The following is a 21,833-nucleotide window of genomic DNA, read 5'->3' on the forward strand; positions in this document are numbered from 1 at the left end:
GAGCTGGGACTACCTTGTCTACTGTACCCTGCAATGAGCTGTTGCCTAACGTGGCGTATATTTCAACAAGGTACAGTATCACAAATTCACCTCGGAATCAGCTGTTTCCATTCACCTCGGAATCAGCTGTTTCCATTCACCTCGGAATCAGCTGTTTCCATTCACCTCGGAATCAGCTGTTTCCATTCACCTCGGAATCAGCTGTTTCCATTCACCTCGGAATCAGCTGTTTCCATTCACCTCGGAATCAGCTGTTTCCATTCACCTCGGAATCAGCTGTTTCCATTCACCTCGGAATCAGCTGTTTCCATTCACTTCGGAATCAGCTGTTTTTACAGTGGAGATACATGTCTATGGGCGACTGGTTAACTGGACACATCGTTACCCCAACTCTGTGAAAGCGAAAGGAAATGCTGATGTGTGAAACTGCAGCAGGGGCGATAAACTCAAAAAATTATCGACACTGACCGACCGCACTGACCGACCTAGTGACCAACCGCACTGACCGACCATAGTGACCAACCGCACTGACCGACCGTACTGACCGACCGTACTGACCGACCATACTGACCACCGTACTGACCGACCGTACTGACCGACCGTACTGACCGACCATACTGACCGACCTAGTGACCAACCGCACTGACCAACCGTACTGACCGACCGCACTGACCGACCATAGTGACCACCGTACTGACCGACCGTACTGACCGACCATACTGACCAACCGTACTGACCGACCGTACTGACCACCGTACTGACCACCGTACTGACCACCGTACTGACCACCATACTGACCGACCGTACTGACCGCCGTACTGACCGACCGTACTGACCACCGCACTGACCGACCGCACTGACCGACCATAGTGACCACCGTACTGACCGACCCTACTGACCGACCATACTGACCAACCGTACTGACCGACCGTACTGACCACCGTACTGACCACCGTACTGACCGACCATACTGACCGACCGTACTGACCAACCGTACTGACCGACCGTACTGACCACCGTACTGACCACCATACTGACCACCGTACTGACCGACCATACTGACCAACCGTACTGACCGACCGTACTGACCGACCGTACTGACCACCGTACTGACCACCATACTGACCACCGTACTGACCACCGTACTGACCGCCGTACTGACCGACCGCACTGACCACCGTACTGACCACCATACTGACCACCGTACTGACCACCGTACTGACCACCATACTGACCACCATACTGACCACCGTACTGACCGACCGTACTGACCACCGTACTGACCACCATACTGACCACCGTACTGACCACCGTACTGACCGCCGTACTGACCGACCGCACTGACCGACCGTACTGACCGCTTACCACAGGCATTTTGTTGATATCATTCATTACTTTAAAGTAGCCTGTACTAGAGAAAAGTTAAGTTTGACGTTTTAAATAAGTTTGCTAAAATGGGTGATCACAACTAGTAACTGTAGTTAAAAGGGAAATTTAATAAAACCAATCATTCTATCTATCATTATCGCATCAGTTCTGGCAATTTATCGCCATGTGGATTTCTGACCAACTTGCCCAGCTCTACGCCAAACACAAACAGATCTGGGACCAGCCTAAGGACAGGTATCCCCTGGCTGTGCTGTATAATGTTTCCATTAACAGATCTGGGACCAGCCTGAGGACAGGTATCCCCTGGCTGTGCTGTATAGTGTTTCCATTAACAGATCTGGGACCAGCCTGAGGACAGGTATCCCCTGGCTGTGCTGTATAGTGTTTCCATTAACAGATCTGGGACCAGGTATCCCCTGGCTGTGCTGTATAATGTTTCCATTAACAGATCTGGGACCAGCCTGAGGACAGGCATCCCCTGGCTGTGCTGTATAGTGTTTCCATTAACAGATCTGGGACCAGGTATCCCCTGGCTGTGCTGTATAATGTTTCCATTAACAGATCTGGGACCAGCCTGAGGACAGGTATCCCCTGGCTGTGCTGTATAGTGTTTCCATTAACAGATCTGGGACCAGCCTGAGGACAGGTATCCCCTGGCTGTGCTGTATAGTGTTTCCATTAACAGATCTGGGACCAGCCTGAGGACAGGTATCCCCTGGCTGTGCTGTATAGTGTTTCCATTAACAGATCTGGGACCAGGTATCCCCTGGCTGTGCTGTATAATGTTTCCATTAACAGATCTGGGACCAGCCTGAGGACAGGCATCCCCTGGCTGTGCTGTATAATGTTTCCATTAACAGATCTGGGACCAGGTATCCCCTGGCTGTGCTGTATAGTGTTTCCATTAACAGATCTGGGACCAGCCTGAGGACAGGTATCCCCTGGCTGTGCTGTGTAGTGTTTCCATTAACAGATCTGGGACCAGCCTAAAGACAGGTATCCCCTGGCTGTGCTGTATAGTGTTTCCATTAACAGATCTGGGACCAGGTATCCCCTGGCTGTGCTGTGTAGTGTTTCCATTAACAGATCTGGGACCAGCCTAAAGACAGGTATCCCCTGGCTGTGCTGTATAGTGTTTCCATTAACAGATCTGGGACCAGGTATCCCCTGGCTGTGCTGTGTAGTGTTTCCATTAACAGATCTGGGACCAGGTATCCCCTGGCTGTGCTGTATAGTGTTTCCATTAATGGAATCTTAGTACTTGTAGGGACAATTGTCTGAAGCTGCTGTGGGGCTAGTAAGCCTGCGGTACTTGGTACGTCTCCAGGGAAGATTTGAATGAAGAGTTTTTTTTTTCTCCTCGTGATCGTCACCTAGAAGTAGGTAGATCAACTATGTAGTTACATTTACATGATCAACACCTAATACTATTATAACTGTGCAGGAGGCTTATGCTTCTAGCTGTGACATCGGTTTCTCTTCATCACCTCATTGTCTCGCTTGCTCAGCTTCTGATCGATTTTATTTGCTGTTGTCTGTGCCCAGTAATGTTTGTACCCTGTTTTGTGCTGCTGCAATGTTGTTGTGATGCTGTGTTGCTTCCATGTTGTGTTGCTACCGTGTTGTTGTAATGCTGTGTTGCTACCGTGTTGTGTTGCTACCGTGTTGTTGTCATGCTGTGTTGTTGTCTTAGGTCTCTCTTTATGTAGTGTTGTTTTGTCTCTCTTGTCGTGATGTGTGTTTTGTCCTATATTTTTATTTAATTTATTATTATTTTTAATTCCAGTTTATTTTAAATTTTGCCTTTTGGTAGGCCGTCATTCTTAATAATAATTTCTTCTTAACTGACTTGCCTAGTTAAATAAAGGTTAAATAAATACAACATATACACACAGAACAGGTGGCTGGTGGCACCTTAATTACATTTACATTTTTACATTGTAGTCATTTAGCAGACGCTCTTATCCAGAGCGACTTACAGTAGTGAATTCATACATTTCATACATTTTTTTTTCTTCCCGTACTGGTAATTGAGGAGGACGGGCTCAAAGTAATGGCTGGAATGGAATAAACGGAACAGTATCAAACACAGCGTTTCCATATGTTTGATACCATTCCAGTTAGTCCGTTCCAGCTATTATAATAAGCCGTCTTCCCTTCACCAGCCTCCCGTGACACATAGTACATACATGGAAATAAGTTAGTTCCACCTGTTGAAATAAGAATGCATAATCAGAAAATAACCCCATACATACTGCAAAATATGGTGGTGGTTCTTTGATGTAGCGGGGTCAAAGGCATCATGAACTCTACCCAATACCTGGACATTTTAGCCAGAAACCTGGTTACCTTTGTTTGAGGCTGAAACTTGGCAGGAACTACAGATCTTCCAGCAAGACAATAACCCCAAGCACACATCAAAATCAACATTTTGCAATAGCCGTCTCAGTCTCCGGGACTTAAACCCCATTTTGAAACGCTGTGGTTTGAATTGATGAGGGCAAGTTCATAAGAACAGATGAAGGATATCAACGATCTGGAAAGATTCTGTATGGAGGAACGGGTCTAAGATTCCTCCCAATGTGTTCTAGATTCCTCCCAATGTGTTCTAGATTCCTCCCAATGTGTTCTAGATTCCTCCCAATGTGTTCTAGATTCCTCCCAATGTGTTCTAGAATCTCATAAAACATTCTAGAAAAAGGCTCAGGACTCTATTTAATCTGGATGGCTGAAACGTTACAGATTGCGTGATAGAAATGTTAAGGTCATTCCCCGGTGAACCGACATATGAAGTATTTTGCCGTGAATGCAGTAATTTGCCGCGAATGCAGTATTATTGCCGCGAATGCAGTATTTTGCCGCGAATGCAGTATTATTGCCGCGAATGCAGTATTATTGCCGCGAATGCAGTATTATTGCCGCGAATGCAGTATTATTGCCGCGAATGCAGTATTTTGCCGCGAATGCAGTATTATTGCCGCGAATGCAGTATTATTGCCGCGAATGCAGTATTTTGCCGCGAATGCAGTATTTTGCCGCGAATGCAGTATTTTGCCGCGAATGCAGTATTTTGCCGCGAATGCAGTAATTTGCCGCGAATGCAGTATTTTGCCGCGAATGCAGTATTATTGCCGTGAATGCAGTATTTTGCCGCGAATGCAGTATTTTGCCGCGAATGCAGTATTTTGCCGCGAATGCAGTATTTTGCCGCGAATGCAGTATTTTGCCGTGAATGCAGTAATTTGCCGCGAATGCAGTATTTTGCCGCGAATGCAGTATTTTGCCGCGAATGCAGTAATTTGCCGTGAATGCAGTATTTTGCCGCGAATGCAGTATTATTGCCGCAAATGCAGTATTTTGCCGTGAATGCAGTATTTTGCCGTGAATGCAGTATTTTGCTGCGAATGCAGTATTTTGCCGCGAATGCAGTAATTTGCCGCGAATGCAGTATTTTGCCGTGAATGCAGTAATTTGCCGCGAATGCAGTATTTTGCCGTGAATGCAGTAATTTGCCGCGAATGCAGTATTTTGCCGTGAATGCAGTATTTTGCCGTGAATGCAGTAATTTGCTAACACCGGAATCGTTGCCTTTTTAAATTGAAATCATGCTGTACTGCTGCGATACGGGTTGAATAGAGCCCCCAGTGCCATTATCCTCGTAAGGTTAGGTATTGAAAACAAGGGGTGCCAATAATTTTTTAACCACATTCTTTTTTTAAGAAGAAAATGATCACTTCTTAAACAAAATCTCTTTCTCTGGGCAATTGTATTATTATAAAATAATATAAATGTTCACCTTTTTTGGAGCGTTCAATATAGTTGTTTATTTGATACTGTCTTTTTTTGCTCGTCTTTATCAAGGGTGCCAATAATTATTTACTGTGTGGTTGAGTCCAGGGTTAGGAGGGTCCTCATAGGCCTGTACTGTCTGGTTGAATCCAGGGTTAGGAGGGTCCTCATAGGCCTGTACTGTCTGGTTGAGTCCAGGGTTAGGAGGGTCCTCATAGGCCTGTACTGTCTGGTTGAGTCCAGGGTTAGGAGGGTCCTCATAGACCTGTACTGTCTGGTTGAATCCAGGGTTAGGAGGGTCCTCATAGGCCTGTACTGTCTGGTTGAGTCCAGGGTTAGGAGGGTCCTCATAGGCCTGTACTGTCTGGTTGAGTCCAGGGTTAGGAGGGTCCTCATAGGCCAGTACTGTACTGTCTGGTTGAGTCCAGGGTTAGGAGGGTCCTCATAGGCCTGTACTCTCTGGTTGAGTCCAGGGTTAGGAGGGTCCTCATAGGCCTGTACTCTCTGGTTGAGTCCAGGGTTAGGAGGGTCCTCATAGGCCTGTACTGTCTGGTTGAATCCAGGGTTAGGAGGGTCCTCATAGGCCTGTATTGTCTGGTTGAATCCAGGGTTAGGAGGGTCCTCATAGGCCAGTACTGTACTGTCTGGTTGAATCCAGGGTTAGGAGGATCCTCATAGGCCTGTATTGTCTGGTTGAGTCCAGGGTTAGGAGGGTCCTCATAGACCTGTACTGTACTGTCTGGTTGAATCCAGGGTTAGGATGGTCCTCATAGGCCTGTACTCTCTGGTTGAATCCAGGGTTAGGATGGTCCTCATAGGCCTGTACTGTCTGGTTGAGTCCAGGGTTAGGAGGGTCCTCATAGGCCTGCACTGTCTGGTTGAGTCCAGGGTTAGGAGGGTCCTCATAGACCTGTACTGTCTGGTTGAATCCAGGGTTAGGAGGGTCCTCATAGGCCTGTACTGTCTGTTTGAGTCCAGGGTTAGGAGGGTCCTCATAGGCCTGTACTGTCTGGTTGAGTCCAGGGTTAGGAGGGTCCTCATAGGCCTGTACTGTACTGTCTGGTTGAGTCCAGGGTTAGGAGGGTCCTCATAGGCCTGTACTCTCTGGTTGAGTCCAGGGTTAGGAGGGTCCTCATAGGCCTGTACTCTCTGGTTGAGTCCAGGGTTAGGAGGGTCCTCATAGGCCTGTACTGTCTGGTTGAATCCAGGGTTAGGAGGGTCCTCATAGGCCTGTATTGTCTGGTTGAATCCAGGGTTAGGAGGGTCCTCATAGGCCAGTACTGTACTGTCTGGTTGAATCCAGGGTTAGGAGGATCCTCATAGGCATGTACTCTCTGGTTGAGTCCAGGGTTAGGAGGGGCCTCATAGGCCTGTACTGTCTGGTTGAGTCCAGGGTTAGGAGGGTCCTCATAGGCCTGTATTGTCTGGTTGAGTCCAGGGTTAGGAGGGTCCTCATAGACCTGTACTGTACTGTCTGGTTGAATCCAGGGTTAGGAGGGTCCTCATAGGCCTGTACTGTCTGGTTGAGTCCAGGGTTAGGAGGGTCCTCATAGGCCTGTACTGTCTAGTTGAGTCCAGGGTTAGCAGGGTCCTCATAGGCCTGTACTGTCTGGTTGAGTCCAGGGTTAGGAGGATCCTCATAGGCCTGTATTGTCTGGTTGAGTCCAGGGTTAGGAGGGTCCTCATAGACCTGTACTGTCTGGTTGAGTCCAGGGTTAGGAGGGTCCTCATAGGCCTGTACTGTCTGGTTGAGTCCAGGGTTAGGAGGGTCCTCATAGACCTGTACTGTCTGGTTGAATCCAGGGTTAGGAGGGTCCTCATAGGCCTGTACTGTCTGTTTGAGTCCAGGGTTAGGAGGGTCCTCATAGGCCTGTACTGTCTGGTTGAGTCCAGGGTTAGGAGGGTCCTCATAGGCCTGTACTGTACTGTCTGGTTGAGTCCAGGGTTAGGAGGGTCCTCATAGGCCTGTACTCTCTGGTTGAGTCCAGGGTTAGGAGGGTCCTCATAGGCCTGTACTCTCTGGTTGAGTCCAGGGTTAGGAGGGTCCTCATAGGCCTGTACTGTCTGGTTGAATCCAGGGTTAGGAGGGTCCTCATAGGCCTGTATTGTCTGGTTGAATCCAGGGTTAGGAGGGTCCTCATAGGCCAGTACTGTACTGTCTGGTTGAATCCAGGGTTAGGAGGATCCTCATAGGCATGTACTCTCTGGTTGAGTCCAGGGTTAGGAGGGGCCTCATAGGCCTGTACTGTCTGGTTGAGTCCAGGGTTAGGAGGGTCCTCATAGGCCTGTATTGTCTGGTTGAGTCCAGGGTTAGGAGGGTCCTCATAGACCTGTACTGTACTGTCTGGTTGAATCCAGGGTTAGGAGGGTCCTCATAGGCCTGTACTGTCTAGTTGAGTCCAGGGTTAGGAGGGTCCTCATAGGCCTGTACTGTCTGGTTGAGTCCAGGGTTAGGAGGGTCCTCATAGGCCTGTACTGTCTAGTTGAGTCCAGGGTTAGGAGGGTCCTCTTAGGCCTGTATTGTCTGGTAGAGTCCAGGTTTAGGAGGGTCCTCGTAGGCCTGTACTGTCTGGTTGAGTCCAGGGTTAGGAGGGTCCTCGTAGGCCTGTACTGTCTGGTTGAGTCCAGGGTTAGGAGGGTCCTCATAGGCCTGTACTGTCTGGTTGAGTCCAGGGTTAGGAGGGTCCTCATAGGCCTGTACTGTCTGGTTGAATTTAGGGTTAGGAGGGTCCTCATAGGCCAGTACTGTACTGTCTGGTTGAATCCAGGGTTAGGAGGATCCTCATAGGCATGTACTCTCTGGTTGAGTCCAGGGTTAGGAGGGGCCTCATAGGCCTGTACTGTCTGGTTGAGTCCAGGGTTAGGAGGGTCCTCATAGGCCTGTATTGTCTGGTTGAGTCCAGGGTTAGGAGGGTCCTCATAGACCTGTACTGTACTGTCTGGTTGAATCCAGGGTTAGGAGGGTCCTCATAGGCCTGTACTGTCTGGTTGAGTCCAGGGTTAGGAGGGTCCTCATAGGCCTGTACTGTCTAGTTGAGTCCAGGGTTAGCAGGGTCCTCATAGGCCTGTACTGTCTGGTTGAGTCCAGGGTTAGGAGGATCCTCATAGGCCTGTATTGTCTGGTTGAGTCCAGGGTTAGGAGGGTCCTCATAGACCTGTACTGTCTGGTTGAGTCCAGGGTTAGGAGGGTCCTCATAGGCCTGTACTGTCTGGTTGAGTCCAGGGTTAGGAGGGTCCTCATAGACCTGTACTGTCTGGTTGAATCCAGGGTTAGGAGGGTCCTCATAGGCCTGTACTGTCTGTTTGAGTCCAGGGTTAGGAGGGTCCTCATAGGCCTGTACTGTCTGGTTGAGTCCAGGGTTAGGAGGGTCCTCATAGGCCTGTACTGTACTGTCTGGTTGAGTCCAGGGTTAGGAGGGTCCTCATAGGCCTGTACTCTCTGTTTGAGTCCAGGGTTAGGAGGGTCCTCATAGGCCTGTACTCTCTGGTTGAGTCCAGGGTTAGGAGGGTCCTCATAGGCCTGTACTGTCTGGTTGAATCCAGGGTTAGGAGGGTCCTCATAGGCCTGTATTGTCTGGTTGAATCCAGGGTTAGGAGGGTCCTCATAGGCCAGTACTGTACTGTCTGGTTGAATCCAGGGTTAGGAGGATCCTCATAGGCATGTACTCTCTGGTTGAGTCCAGGGTTAGGAGGGGCCTCATAGGCCTGTACTGTCTGGTTGAGTCCAGGGTTAGGAGGGTCCTCATAGGCCTGTATTGTCTGGTTGAGTCCAGGGTTAGGAGGGTCCTCATAGACCTGTACTGTACTGTCTGGTTGAATCCAGGGTTAGGAGGGTCCTCATAGGCCTGTACTGTCTAGTTGAGTCCAGGGTTAGGAGGGTCCTCATAGGCCTGTACTGTCTGGTTGAGTCCAGGGTTAGGAGGGTCCTCATAGGCCTGTACTGTCTAGTTGAGTCCAGGGTTAGGAGGGTCCTCTTAGGCCTGTATTGTCTGGTAGAGTCCAGGGTTAGGAGGGTCCTCGTAGGCCTGTACTGTCTGGTTGAGTCCAGGGTTAGGAGGGTCCTCGTAGGCCTGTACTGTCTGGTTGAGTCCAGGGTTAGGAGGGTCCTCATAGGCCTGTACTGTCTGGTTGAGTCCAGGGTTAGGAGGGTCCTCATAGGCCTGTACTGTCTGGTTGAATTTAGGGTTAGGAGGGTCCTCATAGGCCTGTACTGTCTGGTTGAATCCAGGGTTAGGATGGTGCGCTAAGTAATTGTGCACTTATGAAACCACAAGATAAATCATAGCATTGAAGCTCATTACTCTGATATGAAAAGTAGTGTTTTTATTTCCCTCTACTTCTATAGAACCAACAACATCTACAAACACCTGGTACTTCTATAGAACCAACAACATCTACAAACACCTGGTACTTCTATAGAACCAACAACATCTACAAACACCTGGTACTTCTATAGAACCAACGACAACTACAACCACCTGGTACTTCTATAGAACCAACAACTACAAACACCTGCTACTTCTATAGAACCAACAACATCTACAAACACCTGGTACTTCTATAGAACCAACATCTACAAACACCTGGTACTTCTATAGAACCAATGACTACAAACACCTGGTACTTCTATAGAACCAACAACATCTACAAACACCTGGTACTTCTATAGAACCAAGAACTACAAACACCTGGTACTTCTATAGAACCAACAACTACAAACACCTGGTACTTCTATAGAACCAACAACATCTACAAACACCTGGTACTTCTATAGAACCAACGACTACAAACACCTGGTACTTCTATAGAACTAACATCTACAAACACCTGGTACTTCTATAGAACCAACAACTACAAACACCTGGTACTTCTATAGAACCAACAACAATTACAAACACCTGGTACTTCTATAGAACCAACAACTACAAACACCTGGTACTTCTATAGAACCAACATCTACAAACACCTGGTACTTCTATAGAACCAACGACTACAAACACCTGGTACTTCTATAGAACCAACAACATCTACAAACACCTGGTACTTCTATAGAACCAACAACATCTACAAACACCTGGTACTTCTATAGAACCAACATCTACAAACACCTGGTACTTCTATAGAGCCAACAACATCTACAAACACCTTGTACTTCTATAGAACCAATGAATACAAACACCTGGTACTTCTATAGAACCAACAACGACTACAAACACCTGGTACTTCTATAGAACCAACAACATCTACAAACACCTGGTACTTCTATAGAACCAACAACTACAAACACCTGGTACTTCTATAGAACCAACAACTACAAACACCTGGTACTTCTATAGAACCAACAACATCTACAAACACCTGGTACTTCTATAGAACCAACAACTACAAACACCTGGTACTTCTATAGAACCAACCACTACAAACACCTGGTACTTCTATAGAGCCAACGACTACAAACACCTGGTACTTCTATAGAATCAACAACATCTACAAACACCTGGTACTTCTATAGAACCAACGACTACAAACACCTGGTACTTCTATAGAACCAACCACTACAAACACCTGGTACTTCTATAGAGCCAACGACTACAAACACCTGGTACTTCTATAGAACCAACAACATCTACAAACACCTGGTACTTCTATAGAACCAACAACATCTACAAACACCTGGTACTTCTATAGAACCAACAACATCTACAAACACCTGGTACTTCTATAGAACCAGCAACATCTACAAACACCTGGTACTTCTATAGAACCAACAACATCTACAAAGACCTGGTACTTCTATAGAACCAACAACGACTACAAACTCCTGGTACTTCTATAGAACCAACAACATCTACAAACACCTGGTTCTTCTATAGAACCAACAACATCTACAAACACCTGGTACTTCTATAGAACCAACGACTACAATGGCACCCTATTCCCTATATAGTGCACTTCTTTTGATCAGAGCCCTATGGGTGTAGAGTGCCATTTGGGACGTAACCTAAGACTGCATCAGACCAGACATGTAGGGCAGGAGGGTTTGAATCTAATTAATCGCACCAGGATCATTATTTTTTATTTGTGCTTCGATGGCTCATTCAAAGATGCTTTGTTTTTTAAGAAACGACAAATGAGGATGGGGTAGTTTGTATTATGGGTATTAAACCTGTAGCGAGAATTACAGGCATCCTTTCCATTACAGCTTTATTTAAGAAAAGGAATTTGTCAATTGTACTGTGAACGTTGTTTTCTGAAACAGTCTCCTACACTATATACTGTATGCACTTCTCGTCTTGTTGAAGCTGGGTTGAGGTGTAACACCGTTTCCTCCATGTCTTGTTGAAGCTGGGTTGAGGTGTAACACCGTTTCCTCCATGTCTTCTCGTCTTGTTGAAGCTGGGTTGAGTTGTAACACCGTTTCCTCCATGTCTTGTTGAAGCTGGGTTGAGTTGTAACACCGTTTCCTCCATGTCTTGTTGAAGCTGGGTTGAGTTGTAACACCGTTTCCTCCATGTCTTGTTGAAGCTGGGTTGAGTTGTAACACCGTTTCCTCCATGTCTTGTTGAAGCTGGGTTGAGGTGTAACACCGTTTCCTCCATGTCTTCTCGTCTTGTTGAAGCTGGGTTGAGTTGTAACACCGTTTTCTCCATGTCTTGTTGAAGCTGGGTTGAGTTGTAACACCGTTTCCTCCATGTCTTGTTGAAGCTGGGTGGAGGTTTAACACCGTTTCCTTCCTGTCGTTTCCTTGCAGTTGTTATCATGTGTGCGGGAGCAGACGTTGTCCGAGACATCATGCTAGCGGTTCACAGAAGGAGGCTGACCAATGGCAGCTACATCTTCTTCAACGTCGAACTCTTCAACTCCTCGTCCTACGGTAAAAAAACACATCAGCACAACGTTGCCCGCCCTACATATATACTCTGTTGTTCCCTACATATATACTCTGTAGTTCCCTACATATATACTCTGTAGTTCCCTACATATATACTCTGTTGTTCCCCACATATATACTCTGTTGTTCCCTACATATATACTCTGTAGTGCCCTACATATATACTCTGTTGTTCCCCACATATATACTCTGTTGTTCCCTACATATATAATCTGTAGTGCCCTACATATATACTCTGTTGTTCCCTACATATATTCTCTGTTGTTCCCTACAACTATACTCTGTTGTTCCCTACAACTATACTCTGTTGTTCCCTACATATATACTCTGTTGTTCCCTACATATATACTCTGTTGTTCCCTACATATATACTCTGTAGTGCCCTACATATATTCTCTGTTGTTCCCTACATATATTCTCTGTTGTTCCCTACAACTATACTCTGTTGTTCCCTACATATACACTATGTTGTTCCCTACATATATACTCTGTTGTTCCCTACATATACACTATGTTGTTCCCTACATATATACTCTGTTGTTCCCTACATATATACTCTGTTGTTCCCTACATATATACTCTGTAGTGCCCTACATATATACTCTGTTGTTCCCTACATATATTCTCTGTTGTTCCCTACAACTATACTCTGTTGTTCCCTACAACTATACTCTGTTGTTCCCTACATATATACTCTGTTGTTCCCTACATATATACTCTGTAGTGCCCTACATATATTCTCTGTTGTTCCCTACATATATTCTCTGTTGTTCCCTACAACTATACTCTGTTGTTCCCTACATATACACTATGTTGTTCCCTACATATATACTCTGTTGTTCTCTACATATATACTCTGTTGTTCCCTACATATATACTCTGTAGTGCCCTACATATATTCTCTGTTGTTCCCTACATATATAATCTGTAGTGCCCTACATATATTCTCTGTTGTTCCCTACATATATACTCTGTTGTTCCCAGCCCCATGTATACACTCTGTTGTTCCCAGCCCTACGTATATACTCTGTTGTTCCCTACATATATACTCTGTTGTTCCCTACATATATACTCTGTTGTTCCCAGCCCCATGTATACACTCTGTTGTTCCCAGCCCTACGTATATTCTCTGTTGTTCCCTACATATATACTCTGTTGTTCCCTACATATATACTCTGTTGTTCCCTACATATATACTCTGTTGTTCCCTACATATATACTCTGTTGTTCCCAGCCCTACAAATATACTCTGTTGTTCCCAGCCCTACATATATACTTTGTTGTTCCCTACATATATACTCTGTTGTTCCCTACATATATTCTCTGTTGTTCCCTACAACTATACTCTGTTGTTCCCTACAACTATACTCTGTTGTTCCCTACATATATACTCTGTAGTGCCCTACATATATACTCTGTTGTTCCCTACATATATACTCTGTTGTTCCCTACATATATACTCTGTTGTTCCCTACAACTATACTCTGTTGTTCCCTACATATATACTCTGTTGTTCCCTACAACTATACTTTGTTGTTCCCTACATATATACTCTGTTGTTCCCTACATATATACTCTGTTGTTCCCTAAATATATACTCTGTTGTTCCCTACATATATACTCTGTTATTCCCTACATATATTCTCTGTTGTTCCCTACAACTATACTCTGTTGTTCCCTACATATATACTCTGTAGTGCCCTACATATATACTCTGTTGTTCCCTACATATATACTCTGTTGTTCCCTACATATATACTCTGTTGTTCCCTACAACTATACTCTGTTGTTCCCTACATATATACTCTGTTGTTCCCTACAACTATACTTTGTTGTTCCCTACATATATACTCTGTTGTTCCCTACATATATACTCTGTTGTTCCCTAAATATATACTCTGTTGTGCCCTACATATATACTCTGTTGTTACCATCCCTACATATATACTCTTTTGTTCCCAGCCCTATGTATACACTATGTTGTTCCCAGCCCTACGTATATACTCTGTTGTTCCCTACATATATACTCTGTTGTTCCCAGCCCTACGTATATACTCTGTTGTTCCCTACATATATACTCTGTTGTTCCCAGCCCTACATATATACTCTGTTGTTCCCTACATATATACTCTGTTGTTCCCTACATATATACTCTGTAGTTCCCTACATATATACTCTGTTGTTCTCTACATATATACTCTGTTGTTCCCAGCCCTACATATATACTCTGTTGTTTCCAGCCCTACATATATACTCTGTTGTTGCCAGCCCTACATATGTACTATGTTGTTCCCTACATATATACTCTGTTGTTCCCAGCCCTACATATATATTCTGTTGTTCCCTACATATATACTCTGTTGTTACCAACTCTACATATATACTCTGTTGTTGCCAGCCCTACATATATACTCTGTTGTTCCCTACATATATTCTCTGTTGTTCCCTACATATATACTCTGTTGTTCCCAGCCCTACATATATACTCTGTTGTTCCCAGCCCGATATATATACTCTGTTGTTCCCTACATATATACTCTGTTGTTACCAACTCTACATATATACTCTGTTGTTCCCAGCCCTACATATATACTCTGTAGTTCCCTACAACTATACTCTGTTGTTCCCTACATATATACTCTGTAGTTCCCTACATATGTACTCTGTTGTTCCCTACATATATACTCTGTTGTTCCCTACATATATACTCTGTTGTTCCCTACATATATACTATGTTGTTCCCAGCCCTACATATATACAGTAATCATGACATAATATACTCTGTTTTTCCCAGCCCTACATACAGGGCCTTCGGAAAGTATTCAGACCCCTTGACTTTTTCAACATTTTGTAACGTTACAGCCTTATATTAAAATGGAGTAAATAAATACATGTCCTCAGCAATCTACACCCCATAATAACAAAGCGAAAACAGGTTTGCAGAAATGTTTGCAAATGTATATATAAGTATTCAGCCTCTTTGCTATGAGACTTGAAATTGAGCTCAGGTGCATCCTGTTTCCATTGATCATCCTTGAGATGTTTCTCCAACTTGATTGGAGTTCACCTGTGGTAAATTAAATTGAATGGACATGATTTGGAAAGGCACACACCTGTCTATATAAGGTCCCACAGTTGACAGTGCATGTCAGAGCAAAAACCAAGCCATGAGGTCAAAAGAATTGTCCGTAGAACCCCGAGACAGGATTGTGTCGAGGCACAGATCTAGGGAAGGGTACCAAAACATTTCTGCAGCATTGAAGGTCCCCAATAACACAGTGGCCTCCATTATTCTTAAATGGAAGAAGTTTGGAACCACCAAGACTCTTCCTAGAGCTAGCTGCCCAGCCAAACTGAGCAATTGGGGGAGAATGGCCTTAGTCAGGGAGGTGACCCAGAACCTAATGGTCACTCTAACAGAACTCCAGAGTTCCTCTGTGGAGATGGGAGAACCTTCCAGAAGGACAACCATCTCTGCAGCACTCCCCCAATCAGGCCTTTATAGTAGAGTGGCCAGACGGAAACCACTCCTCAGTAAAAGGCACATGACAGCTCGCTTGGAGTTTGCCAAAAGGAACTTAATGATACTCTGACCATGAGAAACAAGATTCTCTAGTCTGATGAAACCAAGATTGAACTCTTTGGCCTGAATGCCAAGCGTCACATAGCCCCTATACCAGTGTGAATGCTATGTACACTACATACTGTATTTACAGTAGACCTAGCCCCTATACCAGTGTGGATGCTATGTACACTACATACTGTATTTACAGTAGGAGCCCCTATACCAGTGTGGATGCTATGTACACTACATACTGTATTTACAGTAGGAGCCCCTATACCAGTGTGGATGCTATGTACACTACATACTGTATTTACAGTAGGATCCCTATACCAGTGTGGATGCTATGTACACTACATACTGTATTTACAGTAGACCTAGCCCCTATACCAGTGTGGATGCTATGTACACTACATACTGTATTTACAGTAGGAGCCCCTATACCAGTGTGGATGCTATGAACACTACATACTGTATTTACAGTAGGAGCCCCTATACCAGTGTGGATGCTATGTACACTACATGCTGTATTTACAGTAGGAGCCCCTATACCAAATCAAATCAAATCAAATTTATTTATATAGCCCTTCGTACATCAGCTGAAATCTCAAAGTGCTGTACAGAAACCCAGCCTAAAACCCCAAACAGCAAGCAATGCATGTGAAAGAAGCACGGTGGCTGGGAAAAACTCCCTAGGAAAAACTCCTGAGAAAGGCCAAAAACCTAGGAAGAAACCTAGAGAGGAACCAGGCTATGAGGGGTGGCCAGTCCTCTTCTGGCTGTGCCGGGTGGATATTATAACAGAACATGGTCAAGATGTTAAAATGTTCGTAAATGACCAGCATGGTCAAATAATAATAATCATAGTAATTGTCGAGGGTGCAACAAGCAAATCCGGTGAACAGGTCAGGGTTCCGTAGCCGCAGGCAGAACAGTTGAAACTGGAGCAGCAGCATGGCCAGGTGGACTGGGGACAGCAAGGAGTCATCATGCCAGGTAGTCCTAGGGCTCAGGTCCTCCGAGAGAAAGAAAGAAAGAAAGAAAGAGAGAATTAGAGAGAGCATATTTACATTCACACAGGACACTGGATAAGACAAGAGAATACTCCAGATGTAACAGACTGACCCTAGCCCCCCGACACATAAACTACTGCAGCATAAATACCAGTGTGAATGCTATGAACACTACATACTGTATTTACAGTAGACCTAGCTCCTACACCAGTGTGGATGCTATGTACACTACATACTGTATTTACAGTAGACCTAGCCCCTATACAAGTGTGGATGCTATGTACACTACATACTGTATTTACAGTAGGCGCCCCTATAAAAGTGTGAATGCTATGAACACTACATACTGTATTTACAGTAGGATCCCCAATACCAGTGTGGATGCTATGTACACTACATACTGTATTTACAGTAGGAGCCCCTATACCAGTGTGGATGCTATGTACACTACATACTGTATTTACAGTAGGAGCCCCTATACCAGTGTGGATGCTATGTACACTACATACTGTATTTACAGTAGGAGCCCCTATACCAGTGTGAATGCTATGTACACTACATACTGTATTTACAGTAGGAGCCCTTATACCAGTGTGGATGCTATGTACACTACATACTGTATTTACAGTAGGAGCCCCTATACCAGTGTGGATGCTATGTACACTACATACTGTATTTACAGTAGGAGCCCCTATACCAGTGTGGATGCTATGAACACTACATACTGTATTTACAGTAGGAGCCCCTATACCAGTGTGGATGCTATGTACACTACATACTGTATTTACAGTAGGAGCCCCTATACCAGTGTGGATGCTATGAACACTACATACTGTATTTACAGTAGGAGCCCCTATACCAGTGTGGATGCTATGAACACTACATACTGTATTTACAGTAGGAGCCCCTATACCAGTGTGGATGCTATTGAAGACATATAATTACTTAGAACAATGTGGACTGTGAATGGGTTCAAGTTAAGGTGTTTAGCAAAGATGGGATACATTTTGTTATTTAGTTTCTGTAAGCCATTTAACAAACTAACATTGGAATTGGAATTGATTCCAAGGCAATAAATTACATGAAACAGCCACATATTTCACCTTGGAGCTCCTTCTGATTGGCCAGTGAGGGGCCAAGCCTCGACACACCCACAACTTGTTTATTTATCAGAACCCAGCCCTTTCGCTCCAACGCCAGCAAGTGGGCCGATAACTGTTATAGTGAAAATAGCAACAATATATCTGACACACTGCTGAACCCATAGCGTTACTGCCTGAGCTTAGATTTACTATTGTTAGGTTTGTTATAATAGAACCCCATGTTTTAATGCTTAGATTCACTATTGTTAGGTTTGTTAAAATAGAAACCCATGTTTTAATGCTTAGATTCACTATTGTTACGTTTGTTATAATAGAACCCCATGTTTTAATGCTTAGATTTACTCGTTAGGTTTGTTATAATAGAACCCCATGTTTTAATGCTTAGATTTACTCGTTAGGTTTGTTATAATAGAACCCCATGTTTTAATGCTTAGATTCACTATTGTTAGGTTTGTTATAATAGAACCCCATGTTTTAATGCTTAGATTTACTCTGCGTGAGGTTTGTTATAATAGAACCCCATGTTTTAATGCTTAGATTTACTCTGCGTTAGGTTTGTTATAATAGAACCCCATGTTTTAATGCTTAGATTTACTATTGTTATATTAAATAATAGAATCATAGAATAGAATTAAATAATAGAATAATAGAATTGTGCATTAAATAATAGAATCCCATGTTTTAATGCTTAGATTTATTTACTCTGCGTGAGGTTTGTTAAAATAGAACCCCATGTTTTAATGCTTAGATTTACTCTGCGTTAGGTTTGTTAAAATAGAACCCCATGTTTTAATGCTTAGATTTACTCTGCGTTAGGTTTGTTATAATAGAACCCCATGTTTTAATGCTTAGATTTACTATTGTTACGTTTGTTATAATAGAACCCCATGTTTTAATGCTTAGATTTACTCTGCGTTAGGTTTGTTAAAATAGAACCCCATGTTTTAATGCTTAGATTTACTATTGTTAGGTTTGTTATAATAGAACCCCATGTTTTAATGCTTAGATTTACTCTGCGTTAGGTTTGTTATAATAGAACCCCATGTTTTAATGCTTAGATTCACTATTGTTACGTTTGTTATAATAGAACCCCATGTTTTAATGTTTAGATTTACTTTGCGTTAGGTTTGTTATAATAGAACCCCATGTTTTAATGCTTAGATTCACTATTGTTAGGTTTGTTATAATAGAACCCCATGTTTTAATGCTTAGATTTACTATTGTTACGTTTGTTATAATAGAACCCCATGTTTTAATGCTTAGATTTACTCTGCGTTAGGTTTGTTAAAATAGAACCCCATGTTTTAATGCTTAGATTCACTATTGTTACGTTTGTTATAATAGAACCCCATGTTTTAATGCTTAGATTTACTCTGCGTTAGGTTTGTTAAAATAGAACCCCATGTTTTAATGCTTAGATTCACTATTGTTAGGTTTGTTAAAATAGAACCCCATGTTTTAATGCTTAGATTTACTATTGTTACGTTTGTTATAATAGAACCCCATGTTTTAATGCTTAGATTTACTCTGCGTTAGGTTTGTTAAAATAGAACCCCATGTTTTAATGCTTAGATTTACTATTACAGGTTTGTTATAATAGAACCCCATGTTTTAATGCTTAGATTCACTATTGTTAGGTTTGTTAAAATAGAACCCCATGTTTTAATGCTTAGATTTACTATTGTTACGTTTGTTATAATAGAACCCCATGTTTTAATGCTTAGATTTACTCTGCGTTAGGTTTGTTATAATAGAACCCCATGTTTTAATGCTTAGATTTACTCGTTAGGTTTGTTAAAATAGAACCCCATGTTTTAATGCTTAGATTTACTCTGCGTTAGGTTTGTTAAAATAGAACACCATGTTTTAATGCTTAGATTTACTCTGCGTTAGGTTTGTTATAATAGAACCCCATGTTTTAATGCTTAGATTTACTCTGCGTTAGGTTTGTTAAAATAGAACCCCATGTTTTAATGCTTAGATTTACTCTGCGTTAGGTTTGTTAAAATAGAACCCCATGTTTTAATGCTTAGATTTACTATTGTTAGGTTTGTTATAATAGAACCCCATGTTTTAATGCTTAGATTCACTATTGTTACGTTTGTTATAATAGAACCCCATGTTTTAATGCTTAGATTTACTCATTAGGTTTGTTATAATAGAACCCCATGTTTTAATGCTTAGATTTACTATTGTTAGGTTTGTTATAATAGAACCCCATGTTTTAATGCTTAGATTCACTATTGTTACGTTTGTTATAATAGAACCCCATGTTTTAATGCTTAGATTTACTCATTAGGTTTGTTATAATAGAACCCCATGTTTTAATGCTTAGATTTACTCGTTAGGTTTGTTATAATAGAACCCCATGTTTTAATGTTTAAATTCACTATTGTTAGGTTTGTTATAATAGAACCCCATGTTTTAATGCTTAGATTTACTCGTTAGGTTTGTTATAATAGAACCCGATGTTTTAATGCTTAGAGTTACTCTGCGTTAGGTTTGTTATAATAGAACCCCATGTTTTAATGCTTAGATTCACTATTGTTACGTTTGTTATAATAGAACCCCATGTTTTAATGTTTAGATTTACTTTGCGTTAGGTTTGTTATTATAGAACCCCATGTTTTAATGCTTAGATTCACTATTGTTAGGTTTGTTATAATAGAACCCCATGTTTTAATGCTTAGATTTACTATTGTTACGTTTGTTATAATAGAACCCCATGTTTTAATGCTTAGATTTACTCTGCGTTAGGTTTGTTAAAATAGAACCCCATGTTTTAATGCTTAGATTCACTATTGTTACGTTTGTTATAATAGAACCCCATGTTTTAATGCTTAGATTTACTCTGCGTTAGGTTTGTTAAAATAGAACCCCATGTTTTAATGCTTAGATTCACTATTGTTAGGTTTGTTAAAATAGAACCCCATGTTTTAATGCTTAGATTTACTATTGTTACGTTTGTTATAATAGAACCCCATGTTTTAATGCTTAGATTTACTCTGCGTTAGGTTTGTTAAAATAGAACCCCATGTTTTAATGCTTAGATTTACTATTGTCAGGTTTGTTATAATAGAACCCCATGTTTTAATGCTTAGATTCACTATTGTTAGGTTTGTTAAAATAGAACCCCATGTTTTAATGCTTAGATTTACTATTGTTACGTTTGTTATAATAGAACCCCATGTTTTAATGCTTAGATTTACTCTGCGTTAGGTTTGTTATAATAGAACCCCATGTTTTAATGCTTAGATTTACTCGTTAGGTTTGTTAAAATAGAACCCCATGTTTTAATGCTTAGATTTACTCTGCGTTAGGTTTGTTAAAATAGAACACCATGTTTTAATGCTTAGATTTACTCTGCGTTAGGTTTGTTATAATAGAACCCCATGTTTTAATGCTTAGATTTACTCTGCGTTAGGTTTGTTAAAATAGAACCCCATGTTTTAATGCTTAGATTTACTCTGCGTTAGGTTTGTTAAAATAGAACCCCATGTTTTAATGCTTAGATTTACTATTGTTAGGTTTGTTATAATAGAACCCCATGTTTTAATGCTTAGATTCACTATTGTTACGTTTGTTATAATAGAACCCCATGTTTTAATGCTTAGATTTACTCATTAGGTTTGTTATAATAGAACCCCATGTTTTAATGCTTAGATTTACTATTGTTAGGTTTGTTATAATAGAACCCCATGTTTTAATGCTTAGATTCACTATTGTTACGTTTGTTATAATAGAACCCCATGTTTTAATGCTTAGATTTACTCATTAGGTTTGTTATAATAGAACCCCATGTTTTAATGCTTAGATTTACTCGTTAGGTTTGTTATAATAGAACCCCATGTTTTAATGTTTAAATTCACTATTGTTAGGTTTGTTATAATAGAACCCCATGTTTTAATGCTTAGATTTACTCGTTAGGTTTGTTATAATAGAACCCGATGTTTTAATGCTTAGAGTTACTCTGCGTTAGGTTTGTTAAAATAGAACCCCATGTTTTAATGCTTGGCAGGAGTAAAGGCCTGCACACCATGTTTTAATGCTTGGCTGGAATAAAGGCCTGCACACCATGTTTTAAT

General features: G+C 42.3%; 1 protein-coding gene across 2 annotated transcripts in view; it reads left to right on the top strand.

Annotated features, from left to right (window-relative positions):
* Positions 1-21,833, top strand: part of LOC115165064 (atrial natriuretic peptide receptor 3) — a 74,817-nt gene that overhangs the window by 15,121 nt on the left and 37,863 nt on the right. For both annotated transcript variants that reach the window (XM_029718098.1, XM_029718099.1), the window contains exon 2: positions 11,930-12,052. In XM_029718098.1, the coding sequence (XP_029573958.1) occupies positions 11,930-12,052 (123 nt within the window). The remainder of the gene's footprint in view (positions 1-11,929; positions 12,053-21,833) is intronic.

This window comes from Salmo trutta, chromosome 27, assembly GCF_901001165.1.
Source record: "Salmo trutta chromosome 27, fSalTru1.1, whole genome shotgun sequence".
In the NCBI taxonomy this organism is placed as follows: domain Eukaryota; kingdom Metazoa; phylum Chordata; class Actinopteri; order Salmoniformes; family Salmonidae; genus Salmo; species Salmo trutta.